At 34.5% G+C, this 19918-nt stretch overlaps 1 protein-coding gene, 1 long non-coding RNA gene and 1 pseudogene across 2 annotated transcripts; all 3 read left to right on the top strand.

Annotated features, from left to right (window-relative positions):
* Nucleotides 1-8443, top strand: LOC123197964 (annotated as a pseudogene).
* On the top strand, nucleotides 4197-4896 carry LOC123197965. The gene is made up of 2 exons (XR_006497946.1): nucleotides 4197-4366; nucleotides 4507-4896. It is a non-coding gene; the product is annotated as an uncharacterized LOC123197965 (long non-coding RNA).
* Nucleotides 8444-11017: 2574 nt separating the features above from the next.
* Nucleotides 11018-12659, top strand: LOC123197665 (AAA-ATPase ASD, mitochondrial-like). The gene has a single exon (XM_044612009.1). It carries the CDS (start codon nucleotides 11041-11043, stop codon nucleotides 12457-12459), a length of 1419 nt encoding a protein of 472 aa, XP_044467944.1. The 5' UTR covers nucleotides 11018-11040; the 3' UTR covers nucleotides 12460-12659.
* Nucleotides 12660-19918: the final 7259 nt, after the last annotated feature.

The following is a 19918-nucleotide window of genomic DNA, read 5'->3' as shown; positions in this document are numbered from 1 at the left end:
CTTCACTTAAAAGATATGTGGGGAGATGCAGACAAAACATTCAGTGTCTCTTCCTACAATGTGTTCACACACAAGATTATCCAACTAAGCTTATTTAAGCCACTCAAAATTACCCTTTCCTCAACACAACATTAAACTTCCAGAAACCCCATTACGCTCAAGAATGGAAACCGCTAAGGACTCGTTTGCTTATGTGGGTTCCGTTCTTGCTAGTATAATGTTTGTTTGGGCCATGTTTCAGCAATATTTTCCTCATGAAATTAAGCTTTACATTAAGAGATATTCAAAAAGGTTAGTCGCTTTCGTCTACCCTAATATCCAAGTCACGTTTCATCAGTTTACAGGTGATCGTTTCATGCGTAGTGAGGTTTACTCGGCGATTGAGAATTATCTGAGCTCCAAGTCTTCTACCCAAGCTAAGAGACTCAAAGCTGATATTGTCAAGAACAACAATCAGTCACTTGTGCTGACCATGGATGATTATGAAGAGGTTTCTGATGAGTTCCAGGGAGTTCAATTGTGGTGGACTTCAGGGAAAAACGAAACAAAGACTGAAGCGGTATATTTCTATTCTGGGACGGTTGAACAGAGATTCTACAAGCTCACTTTCCATAAGCGATACAGGGACCTCATCCTGGGGCCTTATCTCCTTAATGTCATGAAAGAAGGGAACGAAATCAAGGTCAGAAACCGGATGCGAAAGCTTTACACGAACAATGGTTCGTGGTGGAGACATGTGACATTTGAGCACCCTGCAACATTCCAGACACTTGCCATGGAACCTGAGACGAAGCAAGAGATCATTGAAGACTTGATCACATTCAGCAAGGCTGAGGACTTCTATGCAAGGATTGGGAGAGCCTGGAAAAGAGGGTACCTTTTGTATGGCCCCCCGGGACTGGTAAATCCACTATGGTTGCTGCCATGGCCAATCTTTTAGGCTATGATTTGTATGATCTAGAGCTCACTGCTGTCAAAGACAATACAGAACTGAGAAAGCTACTAATTGAAACGACTAGAAAATCGGTTATTGTCATCGAAGACATTGATTGTTCGCTTGATCTCACAGGCCAAAGGATGAAGAAAAAGGAGAAAGAAGAAGGGGGAAATAATGAGAAGGACCCAAGCCAGAAAGTTAAGAAAGAAGAAAATGAGACAAGAAGCAGCCAGGTTACTCTTTCAGGATTATTGAATTTTATAGATGGAATTTGGTCAGCTTGTGGAGGTGAAAGATTAATAGTGTTCACAACAAATCACATAGAGAAGCTCGATCCAGCTCTAATTCGGAAAGGAAGAATGGATAAGCATATAGAGCTGTCATATTGTAACTTTGAGGCATTCAAAGTTCTAGCCAAGAACTATCTCAATGTTGATTCACATGATTTGTTCACAACAGTCAGTGAATTGCTGCAAGAAACAAAACTGACCCCGGCTGATGTTGCAGAGCATTTGATGCCAAAAAAATTTCCACCTGACGTGGATTTTAGCCTGAGAAGCTTAATCCAGGCCCTGGAAGTGGAAAGAGAAGAAGCAAAGTTGAAAGCTGAGAAAGAAGCACAAGAGAAAGAGCTAACAGGGGAACAAGGCTTTGTCACTTTAGAGTGAAATTGTTGTAAAAGTTTATGTGACTTCGTTTGAATAATGTAATTGATGATTAGATTAGTTTGTGTACATATGTGGTACTCCTAAGCAAATCCCATATTGGCAAAGCACCGGTGAGATATTGGGTTTGTCTGTACTTTGTCTCTGTATTCCACATATGTTAAAAACAAGAGGATTTGACTGGTTAAATAGCTTGTGAGCTCCTTAAACTATCAATATGTATTTTGCGTTGCAAACCCAAAAACAAAATCATGATAAACTATGTCCAAAATCTTGACAATGGGTTATCAAGGATGTTACAACATGAATGAAGAATTACAATGATTTTGAACCCCAACCCAATGCTAGTCTTGTTATGAGGGTGATACTTAATTGTTTGTGCAAATTTTGTAATCCACAGCCAAGCTCGAAATAAAAGTAGAGATACTTTAATAAAAATTGTTGATATTTTCGTGTTTGCTAGATCCAATGATGGCTCTTCTGGTTCAATCTAGCAGGATTTGCATATTTTCACATACAAAACTCAAATGAAATATGCAGAATTGAGTTGCGTTGCAGATGACTTACTTTGTAGCCCTGATGTTTGTCCAATTTGAAAAGCACCATAACCCCCTTTGACCTTTGTCCAGTGATCATCGTACATACGAATTATTCAGTGTTGGTATTATTAATGACCAAGAAATAACAAAAACCTTCTCTGCATTCAGATTTTAAAATGACAGGAAAAGATAAAATAAGTATGGATTCATCCACAAAAGGTTGCAAGTGAAATATTTTATTATATGTTGGCTTTTAAGACAAGGAATTCAAATACCAGGACGCATATCTGGACATAAACCAATAATTATACTGGATATTGTGACAACTTACATCAATCCTATCTCAACAAAGCACGAAAAGATGCTATGCATGTGCTTGCATTTCACACCGTTTAAAATACTAAGATGTGATTGGTTAATAGCCTGTGAAGGCCCTAGGTTTCAAGAGGTCTTTAGGCTAACAAAACTCAAAATCAAAGCAATGATAGATTATGTGTCTAAAATGGCTACCCATTGTTTTGGGTTACAAAACCCAAAAACAAAACCATTTTGGACATAAATACAGTAGGTCAGACCAGGAATTTTACAAGCTTTCATAATCAAATAAAGAATTTTCGTTCGGATAATCCTTTGCTGATTCTAAAGAAGGTGCCCCAGCAACTTTTTGCCTCTCCCCAGCAGGCTGCTCTTGTCAACAGTCAACTAGTAGAAATTCTTCGATCGGCGACATCGGGAATGGTTTGCACATCTTCACTCAATTAATTCAACGTTGAAACGAGTCGGTCGCTTTGCTTTGGCTTGCATTTCAAAGAAAATTGCAGGGGATCAGGAAAATAAAGTACACTGGAATCGGGCTCTTGCTTTTCGGGCTGGAGAGCTTATAACAAACTTTTCAGGCCCATTCGAGCAGGCTCGAATGGGCCAGAGGAGTTTCCTAAAGAGCCACTGAACAAGAATCCATCCGCTAAATGCTATCGACAGCTTGAGGTTATCCCAAGAGCGTCACATCTTAATCCAAATAACCTTACGCATCGTCAAGTCATAAAGTTCACGATAGTTTTGATTTTAGATGGGCTGAACGACTATTTCCTACCGAACGTTTAGCGCAAACTTCATTATTCACTTTATAATTTTTTAAAATTTAAATATTTGTTTTTTATTAAATTTTATTATTATTATCAAGAGTAAAATCATCATTTAATAAAAATATTTAACAAAATTATAAATTTATCACATTTTCTCATCTCTTAATTTTAAAAATTAACAGTTTTTTTTCACTTTTCTCTTACTCAAAATTTAAAAAATCATTATTTTTTTTCTAAAGTTTATATTTTTCTTTTACTGTTTTTTCAGTGACGGAACTGATTAACCTCCAACCTCTCATCCCCTGATGAGGATGAATCATCAGCTAACAGAAAGCTGACCATTTGTTGGTGAAGCACGGATCTATGCATCTCTCTAGGCATGAGGAATTACAAATAATTCTTTATTTGAATATTTTAAGTTTTAGATAAAAATTATTTAAACTTTTTACTCTATCATCCTTAGAGAGATGTGAAGAATCCATAGTGTTACAAATTTTTTCCCTAATACAAAAATTTACAAAGTGACCTTCAAAGGGTAATTTTAGTCACAAAAGAGAAGGTTTTCTGTATAAGAGAGTATAAGTTTAAATTTTATATGATAACATATCAAAATTAAATTTTTAATTTACCTGATTCAATAACTGTGGGATCAGTCGCTAAACCTGGGGTTTATCCTATCCAATGTGGTTGGTTTGATCCCATAAAAGCGGCGATAGACTTGTACAGATTTCTCATTAAAAAAAAAAATTTACATAGTGATTAACAGAAAAAAAAATATTTTACTCTAAAATACAAACTATGGCAAAATGTATGAGAGTCTATTTTCCTGGAAAGCTCTGCTAACCACTTTGCTTGGCTCAAAAGATTTGTAGGGTCACACATGGTTACTGCAACATGCCATAACCTGCTCCGGACTTGCAAACAAAACTACCAGTCAATAGCAGTATCGCTTATCTGCAATGTGTTCACACACAAGATAACCCAACTAAGCTTCCTTGAAGCCACTCAAAATTACCCTTCGATAAACCTCATTAAGCTCAATATGGCACACTTACACAAATCTCATATTAACAAAGATGTTGGCATATGTGGGCATCCCAGATTGCTTAGGATGTTAAGATGTGACTAGTCAAATGACTTGTGAGCTCCTTCAATTATCAAGATATATTCCCTTATGTTCTTGCTAGTATAATGTGTATTTGGGTCATGTTTCAGCAATATTTTCCTTATGAGATCGACAAGTCACTTTTCATGAGTTTACTCGTGATCTTTTTATGCAGGGTGAGGCTAACTTGGAGATCGACAATTATCTGACATCCCAGTCTTATACTCAAGCTAAGAGACTAGAAGCTGATATTTTCAAGAACAATAACCAGTCACCTGTGCTGAGCATGATGATTATGAACAGGTTTGGCGGCAGCTTTTCTGTCAACTTCTCCGATAAATTAATCGCCAATAGAACGAACCAAGTTCAATCTTGAACCAATTGTTCTAGATTTAAACTAAGTTCAGATAGATTCATGTTAAGGCCAATTCAACTCAAATTCACCCCTATTGCTCACCGTCAATTTCGCTTTCAAATGATGTTGTTATGAATTCCAAAGCACTAAATACACTCTCCAACTTCACTATGTAAGCAGGATACGGAATAAATTCATACTTTTTAAATTTCTTTACAGATTTTAGCGTGAATGAAAGTCATTTTTCACCCTACACCTCTATGAATGAAGGTCAGTTATCTCTTAGAAAGATGAAAAACTTCAATTTCGTTGATTATGGAATATAAAAATTAAAGCAAATGCATATAATTGAAGCAGAGTCAAAGATGGCAGGCTCAGGCTGAATATATTTTCTTCGGTAAAAGGCAGGATGAATGAGGAATCAATACACAGTAAAAACTAAGGAAATTGAATGGCAATGAACCTAGCTTTATTGTTCTTAACGTGAATGGAAGTCATTGTCCACCGTACACGTCTATGAGTGAAAGTCATTATCTCTTACAAAGATGAGAAACTTTAGTTTCTTTGATTATGAAATACAAAAATTAAAGCAAGTGCATATAATTGAAGCAGAGTCAAAGATGGCAGGCTCCGGCTGAATATATTTTCTTCGGTAAAAGACAGGATGAATGAGGCATCAATACACGGTAAGAACTAAGGAAATTGAATGGCAATGAACCTGGGCTTTATGGTTCTTAACGTGAATGGAAGTCATTGTCCACCGTACACGTCTATGAGTGAAAGTCATTATCTCTTACAAAGATGAGAAACTTTAGTTTCTTTGATTATGAAATACAAAAATTAAAGCAAGTGCATATAATTGAAGCAGAGTCAAAGATGGCAGCTGAATATATTTTCTTCAGTAAAAAACAGTATTGGGTCTACATCCACCCATGACGGATTGGCTGGACCAGTTTAATTTAATTGTCAAGGGCAGTTATTAGTGGGGAGTTGAAGGCAGTTAGACACTTACAAATTGTTCAAAAACTGCATCTTCCTAAGGATATAACAATTTGCGTTATTTTTGTTTACAAAAGAGGTTTTACTCTTCCTCTTCTCCAAAAAACACAGAAACAAAACCAAAAGCACAGAGATCAAGTTTCCCAAGGGAAAGTTGTATATGGGCAAATGGTGTTATGAAAACAACTAACGTCAACACTTCATATCGTGTTTGAATGAGTTTTATTACAAACTTGAATCCGAGTACACCGAATTTAATGTTTATAGAATTTCACATAATTCAATTTGATATGTTTAATTGTTCACAACAGACAAGATGAATGAAGCATCAATACACAGAAAAAACTGAGGTAATTGAATGGCAATGAACCTAGTCTTTATGGTTCTTTCTCTTGTTCTTCCCAACCGATGCTTGTTTATTTTGCAATGCATTCATCCTCAACTTATCTTAACAGGCCTATGAAAATGGAAAAACTCTATTCATATGTAGTGCATGAATATATTTATTTCACAGATGAAATCGAACACAATCCTTACTCGTTTGATTTGACTTCGAATTTGAGTTTAAACAACTCGAACTGAATCCAATCCTCTTGAGATACTAGAATAGATAACTGCCAGGAGGCGCAAATGATTTTCTTTGTTTTTATTTGAAATTTTGAAGTTTTAGGAATAAATTATTGAAACGTATTTAGTGGAGTCATCTCAACAGAGCCGTGAAGAATCTTAGTGTCACAAAGTTTTCTTCGCAATTAATAGAAAGAAAGAATATTTTACTCTAATCACAGACAAATGAACCCTTACATCATAGCCATGATATCAGGGTAGCTAGATGTCACCAATGTATGATAATCCAATTTCCTTTAAAGCTCAGCTAAATATTGTACTCACATTTCACCTGCCAGTCCATGGATACTAACAACTTTGCTTCACTTAAAGGACAAGTGGGGAGATGCAGACAAAACTTTCAGTGTCTCTTCCCACAATGTGTTCACACACAAGATTACCCAACTAAGCTTATTTAAGCCACTCAAAATTACCCTTTCCTCAACACAACATTAAGCTTCCAGAAACCCCATTACGCTCAAGAATGGAAACCGCTAAAGACTTGTTTGCTTATGTGGGTTCTGTTCTTGCTAGTGTAATGTTTGTTCGGGCCATGTTTCTGCATTATTTTCCTCATGAAATTAAGCTTTACATTAAGAGATATTCAAAAAGGTTGGTCACTTTCATCCACCCTTACATCCAAGTCACGTTTCATCAATTTACAGGTGATCGTTTGATGCGTAGTGAGGTTTACCCGGCGATTGAGAATTATCTGATCTCCAAGTCTTCTACCCAAGCTAAGAGACTCAAAGCTGATATTGTCAAGAAAAATAATCAGTCACTTGTGCTGACCATGGATGATTATGAAGAGGTTTCTGATGAGTTCCAGGGAGTTCAATTGTGGTGGACTTCAGGGAAAGACGGAACAACGACTGAGGCGGTATCTTTCTATGCTGGGACGGTTGAACAGAGATTCTACAAGCTCACTTTCCATAAGCGATACAGGGACCTCATCTTGGGGCCTTATCTTTTTAATGTCATGAAAGAAGGAAACGAAATCAAGGTCAGAAACCGGATGCGGAAGCTTTACACGAACAAGGGTTCGTGGTGGAGCCATGTGACATTTGAGCACCCTGCAACATTTCAGACACTTGCCATGGAACCTGAGACAAAGCAAGAGATCATTGAAGACTTGATTACATTCAGCAAGGCTGAGGACTTCTATGCAAGGATTGGGAGAGCCTGGAAAAGAGGGTACCTTTTGTATGGCCCTCCGGGGACTGGTAAGTCCACTATGGTTGCTGCCATGGCCAATCTTTTAGGCTATGATTTGTATGATCTAGAGCTCACTGCTGTCAGAGACAATACTGAACTGAGAAAGCTACTAATTGAAACGACTAGAAAATCGGTTATTGTCATTGAAGACATCGATTGTTCACTTGATCTCACAGGCCAAAGGAGGAAGAAAAAGGAGAAAGAAGAAGGGGGAAATATTGAGAAGGATCCAAGTCAGAAAGTTAAGAAAGAAGAAAATGAGACAAGAAGCAGCCAGGTTACTCTTTCAGGATTACTGAATTTTATTGATGGAATTTGGTCAGCTTGTGGAGGTGAAAGATTAATAGTGTTCACAACAAATCACATAGAGAAGCTCGATCCAGCTCTAATTCGGAAAGGAAGAATGGATAAGCATATAGAGCTGTCATATTGTAACTTTGAAGCATTCAAAATTCTAGCCAAGAACTATCTCAATGTTGATTCACATGATTTGTTCACAACAGTCAGTGAATTGCTGCAAGAAACAAAACTGACCCCAGCTGATGTTGCAGAGCATTTGATGCCAAAAAAATTTCCACCTGACGTGGATTTTGGCCTAAGAAGCTTAATCCAGGCCCTGGAAGTGGCAAGAGAAGAAGCAAAGTTGAAAGCTGAGAAAGAAGCACAAGAGAAAGAGAAAGAGAAAGAGTTAACAGGGGAACAAGGCTTTGTTACTTTAGAGTGAAATTGTTGTAAAAGTTTATGTGACTTCGTTTGAATAATGTAATTGATGATTAGATTAGTTTGTGTACACATGTGATACTCCTGACCAAATCCCATATTGACAAAGCACTGATGAGATATTAGGTTTGTCTGTACTTTGTCTGTGTATCTCACATCCGATAAAAACAAAAAGATTTGATTTATTAAATAGTCTATGAATTCCTTAAACTATCAATATGCATTTTGGATTGCAAACCCAAAAACAAAATCATGATAAACTGTGTGTCTAATAACTTGACCATGGGATGAATTACAATGATTTTGAACCCCAACCCAATGCCACCTTCAAAGGTCTGGTTATGAGGGTGACATTTATTCCTTTGTGCAAATTTTGTAATCCACAACCAAGCTCGAAATAAAAGTGAAGATATGTTAATAAAAATTGGTGATATTTTCATGTTTGCTAGATCCAATGATGGCTCTTCTGGTTCAACCTAGCAGGATTTGCATATTTTCACATACAAAACTCAAATGAAATATGCAGAATTGAGTTGCCTTGCAGATGACTTACTTTATACCCATGATGTTTGTCCAATTTAAAAAGCACCATAACCCTCTTTGACCTTTGTCCGGTGATCATCTTACATACGAATTATTCAGTGTTGGTATTATTAATGATCAAGAAATAACAAAAACCTTCTCTGCATTCAGATTTTAAAATGACAGGAAAAGATAAAATAAGTGTGGATTCACATGCACAAAAAGTTGCAACTGGAAATATTTTATTATATGTTGGCTTTTAAGACAAGGAATTCAAATACCAAGACGCATATCTGGACATAAACCAATAATTACACTGGATGTTGTGACAACGTAGGCCAATCCTAACTCACGGAGAGATGTTATACGTGTGCATGTATATCATATTATTTGGGATGTTAAGATGTGACTAGTTAGAGAATCTGTGAAGATCTTAGGTATTCAGAGATGTTTCGGCTTGCATAACTGAAAATCAAAACAATGATGGATTGTGTATCCAAAATGGCTACCGATTGTTTTGGGTTGCAAACCCAAAAACAAAACCATTTTGGACACAAAAGACAGTAGGTCAGACCAGGAATTTTACAGAGCTTTCCAAGCTTTCATAACCAGATAAAGAATTTTCATTTGGATAATCCTTTGCTGATTCTAAAGAAGGTGCCCTGGCAACTTTTTGCCCCTCCCCAGCAGACTGTTCTTGTCAACAGTCAACTAGTAGAAATTCTTTGATCGGCGACATCGGGAATGGTTTGCACATCTTCACCCAATTCAACGTTGAAACGAGTCTGAAAATTGAATGGAATTAGGAAAACAAAGTACACCGGAATGGGGCTCTTGCTTTTCGGGCTGGAGAGCTTATAACAAACTTTTCAGGCCCGTTCAAGCAGGCTCGAATGGACCACAGGAGTTTCCTAAAGAACCACTGAACAAGAATCCATCCACATCCACTAAATGCTATCCACAGCTTGAGGATATCCCAAGAGAGTCACATCTTAATCCAAATAACGTTACTCATCGTCAAGTCATTTAGTTCATGATAGTTTTGATTTTAGATTTTATAATTTAAAACATTTTTTAAAGTTTATAGTCCATTTAAATAACCATTCTAGATATATATACAAACTCAGCATATCATATTTTATAGAAGTGATGGGCATGGGCTGTTTATTAATCCTTTTCTATAGATAGTGCTGTCATCTCATGGTACGTGTCACCATTGTACCCAAAATCCAATATTCATGTACTTCCCATAATATTTTAATCAAAAGTTCCTACAACCCCACACCTACAAAAGATTTGTTAGGTCAAAATATTTATTATGGCCAAAACTCTTATTCCCACCCAAGGTTTATTGAAAACCCATATTATTATCATTAACTTTCAACAATTTAGATATCCATTCATAAGTAATTTTCTATTAAAAATCTTAATTACTGTTAGAGATAAAATTATTACTTAATAAAAAAAAATTTATCATAATTCCCCCCCTTAATTTGAAATCTCATAATTTTTCTCCTAAAATTTTCTTCAAAGTTTAAAAAGGGATTATTTTTTCCAGAGGACGACGAGTCATCTCGTCTTCGCCTGGGAAGACGATCGTCTTCCCAAATGATCAAACCGAGATAGATCGATCTCATCTTCGTCCTCTGGGAAGACGATTTCTCTTCCCAGACAATGTTTCTTGATGCTGGATGGGTTGGGGTGGGGTTGAGGTGGGTCGTCGGTGGAAAAGAAACCATCAGGAGGGAGCGACGGTCGGCGATGGTGCCGGAGAAAGTGAATAGGTTTGGAAACTAAACCCTAGGGAGGGAAATGTGATCTTTTCAAACTTGGCTTAGGGGTGAAAAGTTAATTTTTTAAATTTAGGGGAGGGAAATAAATCATATTTAAGTTTATTTTTAATATTAAATATAAAATAACGATTTTATCCTTATTACCACTAATTTTACCTGCTCATGGGTGGATAAACGGCATTTTCATAGTTAAAGAGAAAAACTTTGACGTTTCAGCATAGTTTGGGTGGGAAATAGTCGTTTGGCCTTTTTAAAAATTGGAAAATGCAACTTTTAAGTTTTCATTGTATTGTATGGTGGGTGAGAACAAGTCCTTTATTATGTCACACACGGAAACAACACGGTCCATTAGTGGCCAACTCTGGACTAGCAGACAAAATCACTTGTCAATTACAGGTCACATTCAGCAATCTCTTCTCTTCACAAAAACAGACTCCAGGTGTTCTTATTTAAGTCACTCAGAATTAACCTAGTCTCAGAATTTCCCAGAAGCTCGAAAATGGATGTCACTAAAGACTTGTTTGCTCATCCGGGTTCTATTCTAGCTGGTTTACTGTTTGTTTGGGCAATATTTCAGGAATATTTTCCTTATGAACTTACAAGTTTCTTTCTGAAATACTCGAAAAGTTTGGTCACTTTCATCTACCCTTATATTCAAATCACATTTCATGAGTTTACAAGTGAGGGTTTCAAGCGTAACGAAGCTTACTCAGCTATTGAGAATTATCTGAGCTACGAGTCTTCTACCCAAGCTAAGAAACTCAAAGCTGATATTGTCAAGCACAGTAACCAGTCACTTATGTTGAGCATGGATGATAATGAAGAGGTTTCTCATGAGTTCCAGGGAGTCAAACTGTGGTGGACTTCAGGGAAAAACATTACAAAGTCTGAGGTTTTTTCTCTGTATTCTGTGCCGGATGAAGAGAGATTCTACAAGCTTACTTTCCATAAGCGATACAGGGACCTCATCTTGGGGCCTTATCTTGTTAATGTCCTGAAAGAAGGGAACGATATCAAGGTCAGAAACCGAATGCGAAAGCTTTACACAAACAATGGTTCAAGGTGGAGCCACGTGACATTTGATCACCCTGCAACATTCCAGATACTTGCCATGGAGCCTGAGAAGAAACAAGAGATCATTGAAGACTTGATTACATTCAGCAAGGCTGAGGGCTTCTATGCGAGAACTGGCAGAGCCTGGAAAAGGGGGTACCTTTTGTATGGCCCCCCAGGCACTGGTAAGTCTACCATGATTGCTGCCATGGCCAATCTTTTAGGCTATGATTTGTATGATCTTGAGCTCACTGCTGTCAAAGACAATACTGAACTGAGAAAGCTGTTGATTGAAACATCTAGAAAATCGGTTATCGTCATTGAAGACATCGATTGTTCGCTTGATCTCACAGGCCAAAGGAGGAAGAAAAAGGAGAAACAAGAAGAGGGAAATAGCATTGAGAGGGATCCGAGACAGAAACTTGAGAAAGAAGAAAATGAGACAAGAAGCAGCCAGGTTACTCTTTCAGGATTATTGAATTTTATTGACGGAATTTGGTCAGCTTGTGAGGGTGAAAGATTAATAGTATTCACAACAAATCACATAGAGAAGCTCGATCCAGCTCTAATTCGGAAAGGAAGAATGGATAAGCATATAGAGTTGTCATATTGTAGCTTTGAAGCATTCAAAGTTTTAGCCAAGAACTATCTGAATATTGAGTCACATGATTTGTTCGCAGCCGTTAGTGAATTGCTGCAAGAAACAAGGCTGACCCCAGCTGATGTTGCAGAGCATTTGATGCCAAAAAAATTTCCACCTGACGTGGATTTTACCCTGAGAATGCTAATCCAGGCCCTGGAAGTGGCAAGAGAAGAAGCCAAGTTGAAAGCTGACAAAGAAGCAGAAGGAAAGAGAAAGAGTTAACATGGGAACCGGGCTTTGTCACTTCAGAGTCAAAATTGTTGTACAATATCCTGTGATTTTGATTGAACAATTTAATTGTTCATTAGGATGTGTTTACATTAATGCTGAATTAATGTGATTTGGGACCGGACGCCCAAACATTGTTATGCAACAATTATTCAAAAGGCCTAGCAGATTTGGGCCTGCCCGAGAACGAAAAACCTTTTTTTTTTAATATCTGTATGGGCTAGTATTGGGCTAACTAATCTGATACAGAATGCCCAAATTTAGACCCAATTAATGAAAGAAAACTAAACGATATGAAGACAAAGATCAGCTACTATTAGGGATGGTAACGGGGTAAACCTTGTTCTCGTCACTGTAGGCAGGTTTTTTAAATCTCTGCCCTGACCCCAATGCAGGGTTTACAGATAATTTTCGTCAAAAATTTCCCTCCGTTTCTCTCCTCATCCTTTAATAAAATAAAATAAAACTTACTAAATGTTACGGCATATTTACAATAGTTTAAAATTTTAAATATAATTTAATTTTTAAAAATTTTAAAAATATATAAAAAAATAGACAAATCAAATGTATATATTTATCTTTATTTCTAACTATAAAGATTTTATTCATCTCTGTTTCTATTTTTATCCTGATTTTTATAAAAGAATCCTTTTTTATACAATACTAAGTGAGTCAGAGATTTAGTTCAGAAGTACGAATTGTCATTTTAGGTATTAATAGATTGACTTGTAATTAGAATTAATGATTTTAAATTAGAGAATTTACTAAATAAGGATAATATTACGTGTACAAATAATATATATTATTAAATACAAACAAAATAAATGTCTAATCATTTAATTAGATATATAATTATTTACTTTTATCATATTTTAAAATTATTAATTACATAATATCATATCAATTCATTTGCCTTTAATGACAACTTTTTTATCGTCACATAGGACCACAAACTGCTAATTGGGTGGCCCAAATTGACTGGACTTAGCCTAAAACAATGACAAAAATGCTTTTAACTGGGTCTTTAATTTGGTCATAGATCAACACCACATGGACCTAAACCTGTTGAATATACTCATCAAAAAACAAATTAGACCAAAATTTTGAGACTTCAATGATGGCGAAATTACCAAATGAACGGCCCCATGTCTTGGAATTGATCATAAATCAATTACTTTTCCCCTTCATTGTAGCTTATAATTAATGTTGAATTGAAGGCATGTGACCTTGACCAAGTCTATTTATTAGACCTGGAACTAACCTTTCCTTTCATATTGGAACCTCTTTTTCTCTCTCTCTTCCTCACCTGCCAAGCAGAATATTCATACTCCTTTTCAACAACATTGTTCTTCCTGGTGGTCATACCGTTTAGAAAAAAAAAATATATATATATATATATATATATATATATATATATATATATATATATATATATATATATAGTACATAAATAATATATCGTTATATGATTAGTTGTTCAATCAGTTCTCTGAATAGTAATATTGTTTATCTCATTAATAATATTTTAATGATATTATACATTAACTTAAATGAGTTTAAATTTACGTTAAATTTATTAGATTCAATCTGAGTTTAAATTGATCTCAAACTTAACTCATCTAAACTCCAATCTACCAATAGTCCTGTTTAGGATTCAAATTTTAGCAACCATCCGGCCATTAATTACGTTTCTCTTTTCTTCCCAAAATTTGAAAATTGGGTCATTGAATTGTCTCCAAAACAAAATCAAGAATGGACGGTGTATCCAGGTCGTTATGGCATTAATTTGCAAGGTATGCCATCTAGAAAGAAGCAGTCATTTGGAACCCCTCAAAGTATAACAAAGTTACCAATACGTTTCAATTTAATATCTCTGGCTGACCAACTATTCGAACCTCAAGGACTTTCCCTCGTACGTATTTAAAGACTTACTAATTTCTCACTCATTCCCTGGTTGTAATTTTTCGTACATAATATGAGACGACCCTCTATAAATAGGCATCAAATGTATGCAAAGCAATACACAAGTTCAGGCAGAAGTTTCTGAGGCTACTGTCGCAGGAGAGACGGCACTAGCAAGCTAGCTTAGCTTAGTTTATTCATGAGTTATGGCAATTGATTTAGCTTGCTGTTGTGACGCCTCCCTGCGATAGTAATCTCAGCAACTTTTGTTCATGGCCAAAAGATTTATCTTAATATCATGTAAAGAAGGGGGAAGCAATGGAGAAGAGGGAGCCGGTTGAGGGTTGATGAAGAAAAAGATTTGTCTCTATAAAGGTATTTTTGCAACAATTTCTCTTGCAGTTTCAGTTTCAGCTTTACTATTTTTTATAAAGCTATTAGACTTTCGATTGTTTTGCAGTTTATTTCTTCATTTTTCAGACGTCTGAAGAAATTGAATGACTGACGGTTGTGGCATACAGTTTTATAGATAAAGACCCTCATCTTAGCTGTGTTTTCGTTGGCGATTAGCCTATATATTCTTAAGAGTATTGACTAAGTAAGTCTCGTTTAAAGCTTGCAGGCAAGCAAACTAATTAAAGAATGAACAATATTATGAATATTTATTTTAAATATATAAATAGATATATATTTATATATAGATGTTATTATATGATTATATATTATTTTATTTTTAATTTAAAATCACTTAATCAAATAATGATACATATCAAATATAAATCTATTTATATATTTAAAATAGATATGTATAATTTTATTATTAATTAACATGAATATGTAACTTGTTTCTCTTAAGTCATCTTTATTTTTTAAATAATATTATATGTACAAAATAATAACATATTAAAATATAATTATATAATTTTAAATTAAAAATAAAATAATATTTAATTATATGAGGATATTTCTTTATATATATATATATATATTTTATACATAATTTCAATGATAATTTTTTTGTGTTCAATGATGGGGGTACACCAGGCCGCTTCGCATTATTTTGTCATTTCAAAAGGGGTAAGATTATAATCTTTTTATTACCAATCAATGCTTTAGTCTTACCGATAAAATTAATTATTAAATGAAAAGGAGGGGAAATAACAGGTCATTATATATTAGAATAATTTATAATATTAAATAATTTGATGATATAATCAGATGACATCAATTTATTTATATATATTAGTAAAGGTGTAACAATAATCGAGTCACGTTATTTATGAATAATTTACATATTAACTCATATTGAGTTGAGTTTAATTTGATTATTGTTGAATTAAATTTAAGCGTATGTTAATTGTCTTAATGAGCTCATAGCTCAACTCAAGTAAATTATCAATAAACTTTTAAAAATTTTAAATTTTGTAATTACACCCTTAAAATTTTTACTCTATAATTTTATATATAAAAACAATTGATAATTAATCCCTCGACTATTAGATAAATAAGTTAATAATTTAATTTTGATATATCTTTAATAGGGATTTAAACTTATATTTTTTTATATAAGAAATTTTTTCTTTTACCACTCAAATGACTTCTTTTGGAACTTCTCTTTTCTTGTTTTGATCATGAGTGCTTAAAAAGAATACATTTGGAAGAAGAAAGGAGAGAAGGAAAATGAAAGATGACCTGCAAGCATGAGCAAGAATAGGCTAATGAGAGGAGGACTTCTTTTTGGTTGATTAGGAGAACTTGAAGAATCTGAATAATAATGCAACACCCTTTCACCTCAAGTCTCAAGACGCACATTCTTATAATTAGGAATGGTCAAATTCTACTTTAGTATAAAGTTGAACAAGATAAATCTCCTGTTCAGTGAACTGACTGGCATTCGACTTGCTTCTCAGTTGAAAGCGAAAGCCCAAAATGTGCTCTAGTCAGCATTGAATTTGAACAAACATGTTCAAATTTGTAGTGCTATCGCAGAAATTAAGGTTAATTTTTATATTCATTTGTAATTTTTTTCTACATGCATTTTCTTGTTTTCTCCAATTTTCCGAAAAGCCAGTATTTCTCTCTCCGTTCTTTAACAGATCACTTGGAGACAAACAAGCACGAATCTCCCTGTCTTGCGGTAAAAAACAAAGGTCATCATCGGAATCCAAAGGATCGGAGAATGATGATGACAAGACGAGATGAGCGAGGCTATGGTGGGTTGCATCCCGTGACCTGAAGAGTTGCATATTATTGAAAACTATCTGTGCAGTCTCCAATTTGAGGAGCCTATAATTGGAAAAATGAAAAGAAATTAATTTAATTAATTGGTATTAATTCATCCATTTAGTTTCAGAGTCATCATTTAATTAAGGGGACCAGTTGTATTAACAACCCATTATGCAGTACAATGAAAAGAAACCAAGATGCCCTTAATTAAATTAATAGCACTAACAGATGAAATGACTGGACAAGCATAATGAAATGGATGATGAAGATAAAAGGACCAAAAATATTATGAAGTTGACTGAATAATGACAAGACAATTAATTTTTAATTGGGTTATTAACTTATTAATATAATTATTAACAGAGAGAGATGGCCTATTATTTGCTTAAATTTTTGGCACCCACTTTCCACTTGGTCCTCGAGTTTAGCATTTATATATGGCCAAAGGACTATTTTCCACACAAAGTAGTTTTTTTTTTTGGTTGTTCTCGTCTCTTAACTTTAAAAATTATATTTATCTATTTATGAGATATTCTAATATTTTAAAATTTTATTTCTATTCTCTCCCTAAATTTTAAAAATTAATAATTTCTCCTATAAACCAAATTTTAAAAAATAATATTTCCCCCCTTAGGGTTTAGTTTCTAAACTCCGGGCCATCTCTAGCACTTCTCTAACGACATCTTCTTTCTTTTCCTCTGACGGTCACTCTCTCACCATCTCCCCTTTTGGCTAACAATTCTAAACTTAACAGGAGATAATGTTTCATTAGGGAAAAAGAATAACTTCATTTTCTTAACGAAATTAGAAGTTATTTTCGATATCAATCGATATCGTCTAAGCTTCCAAACTAGAGAAGCTTGACCGTAGAAGGGAAAAGAGGCATCGAAAGATACTCGTCATTAGTGATGGAGTCGAATTTGATACCAAAGATCTAGAAACTAAATCTTAGGAGAAAAATGTCATTTTTTAAAACTTGGGTTAAAAAAAAATTTTAATTTTTAAGGGTTAAGAAAAGAAAAAAATTAAATTTTAGTTTATTTTTAATATTATTACTAAAATAACGATTCTATCTGAACATTGTTAATTTTAATTATTTATAAATAAGTATTTAAAATTTTTAAAATTAAAAAAAAAAAAACTTAAGATAAAAAGATATTTTGAACGGAAATAAGTCGGCCTTTATGTATGCCCAATGGCAATAGCTTCTTTACATATCATTGAAGGGCTAAAAATGAAGGCAGCCGAGAGAGAGAGAGAGGGAATAAAATTGTACGATGAAGCAGTAAGAGCTAGCCTTGCATGGAGATTGGCGAAAGCAAGAAGAAAGAGATTAAAAGGAGCTGAGGGCTTCTTGTCGCAGGAGTGGTGGCACCTGCTTCATGTGTGTTAAAAATCAGCCGCAAGTGCCACCATCCTCCGATAAGATACTCTTCCACTTCTTGCTATTTTCTCACACTTCTACACATCTTAACGCAGTGCATATTAACGAGCATTTGTAGTTAAGATATTGAGGTACGCATGCAAATATGGTTCTTTAATTTCCTTCAATAGTTTTACTCCATTTCTTCTTGTTCATCTTCCCATATATATCATATGTTTGAGGCTCATGAATAAATCCATGGTGATTCATATGTTTATTTTTCTGTGTTTTAATGTCTAGAAATTTTTTTATCTACATTAGCATTAATTATTTTTTTTAATAAAATCAAATAATTTAATAATTTAATATTAATTTACAAATGAATTTAAATAATTATTAAAAATAAATTCATTATATTTAAAGGTTATGATTGAGGTAGACATAATAAATGTTATTATGTTATTTTATCCTGTTTACGTTCAATAAAATCTAACATTAACAAGAGCCATGGTTGGTTTCTTGTCCATATACAACTTGTGGTGCTAGAATTTCATTAAAGTAAGGCTAGAGCTGGATCTAGTTGGATGAAGAAGACCCAACTCTATTATTGCCGGTTTCATGTCCACGTACGGCCATTCAATGATTAATTAGAATTATACATTGATTTACCAGTAAAGATTTTACTTTTACTATACAAATAAAAAATAATAGCTGAGGTTTCTTACTTTCATCATGCATGTGACATCATGGTATGAGATAAGAGAATTTCAAAGATTATTATTGAGAAGGGTCTTGTGTTGGAGCAGCCACCATCTAGCTGTTTTTGTTGACAAACTCCAATATATTGTCACCATCAATGGTAAATTTCAATTATCTTTATATATTCATTAAAGTGAGGCATAATAATATTTTTTTAATGGTATAAAACTCCTTAAATTTATTTTATTTTAAAGGCCAAAGGACTATTTTCACCCAAACTATGTTGAATTTTTAAAGTTTTTTTATTAACTTTAAAAATTTTATTTACCTACTTGTGGGCTGTTAAACTTAACTGAGTCCGTTGGTCATATCATTTTCTCTTCAAACCCTAAAAACTAACACTTCCCCCAACCCAAGTTTTCAAAAACTGTATTTTCCCCCTAGGATTGCCAAACTTCAGATCTAGTTTTTTCGACAATGACCAATGATCTCCAAGCACCTACTCTCCCTTTCTGATGACCCCTCCTTCCGGTTATACACTTCCAACGCTGTATGGTGTCGTCGTTGACGAAGACGAATCGTCTTCGTTCAGAGACGAAGACAATGTCTTCGTCAACAATGACGCCTAGGAGGGAAAGACGTCGCACGATCGGAAAGAGAAGACATCAGGGAGGAAGCGACGTCACCTGGAGATCGTCGGTTGTTACCAAAAAATTCAATCTGAAAGTTTAAAAACCTTAAGGGGGAAAATGTTGTTTTTGAAAACTTAGGTTGGGGGAAAATTGTTAGTTGTTAGGGTTTGGGGGTAAAAAAGAAATTAAATTTAAGTTTATTTTTAATATTACATATAAAATGACGATTTTACCCTTGAATCTGTCAACCTGTCCTTTTTTTTAACAGCCCATTAGTAGGTAAATGGGTTTTTCAAAATTAACGGGTGAGAATTTGCAGAAAAAGCATACATTGGGTGGGAAATAGTCCTTTGGCCTATTTTAAATATAAATTTACTTCACACCGTCTAAGTTATGTCAACTGAAAAATTTTCCGCTACAAAATATTAGAAAGTTTAGCCCTGTATTTTACATATAAAAATCAACAAATTGGCAAAGAGAAGGTAAAGAATTCTCCTATAATGTTGTTAGACTATGTTAACGGAGTTGATATTGTTTTACTCAACACTCTTATCATAATAAATATATTACAAAACGATTCTTTATGAGAGAAACTTAAACTATAGGTAAGAACAAACAATGAATAATATTT

This window comes from Mangifera indica, chromosome 15, assembly GCF_011075055.1.
Source record: "Mangifera indica cultivar Alphonso chromosome 15, CATAS_Mindica_2.1, whole genome shotgun sequence".
NCBI lineage: Eukaryota > Viridiplantae > Streptophyta > Magnoliopsida > Sapindales > Anacardiaceae > Mangifera > Mangifera indica.
This window is presented reverse-complemented; position numbering and strand designations above follow the sequence as displayed.

Bases quoted from the DNA above. Each gene is read 5' to 3' on its own strand.
- LOC123197665 (XM_044612009.1), top strand. From the start codon at position 11,041: ATGGATGTCACTAAAGACTTGTTTGCTCATCCGGGTTCTATTCTAGCT.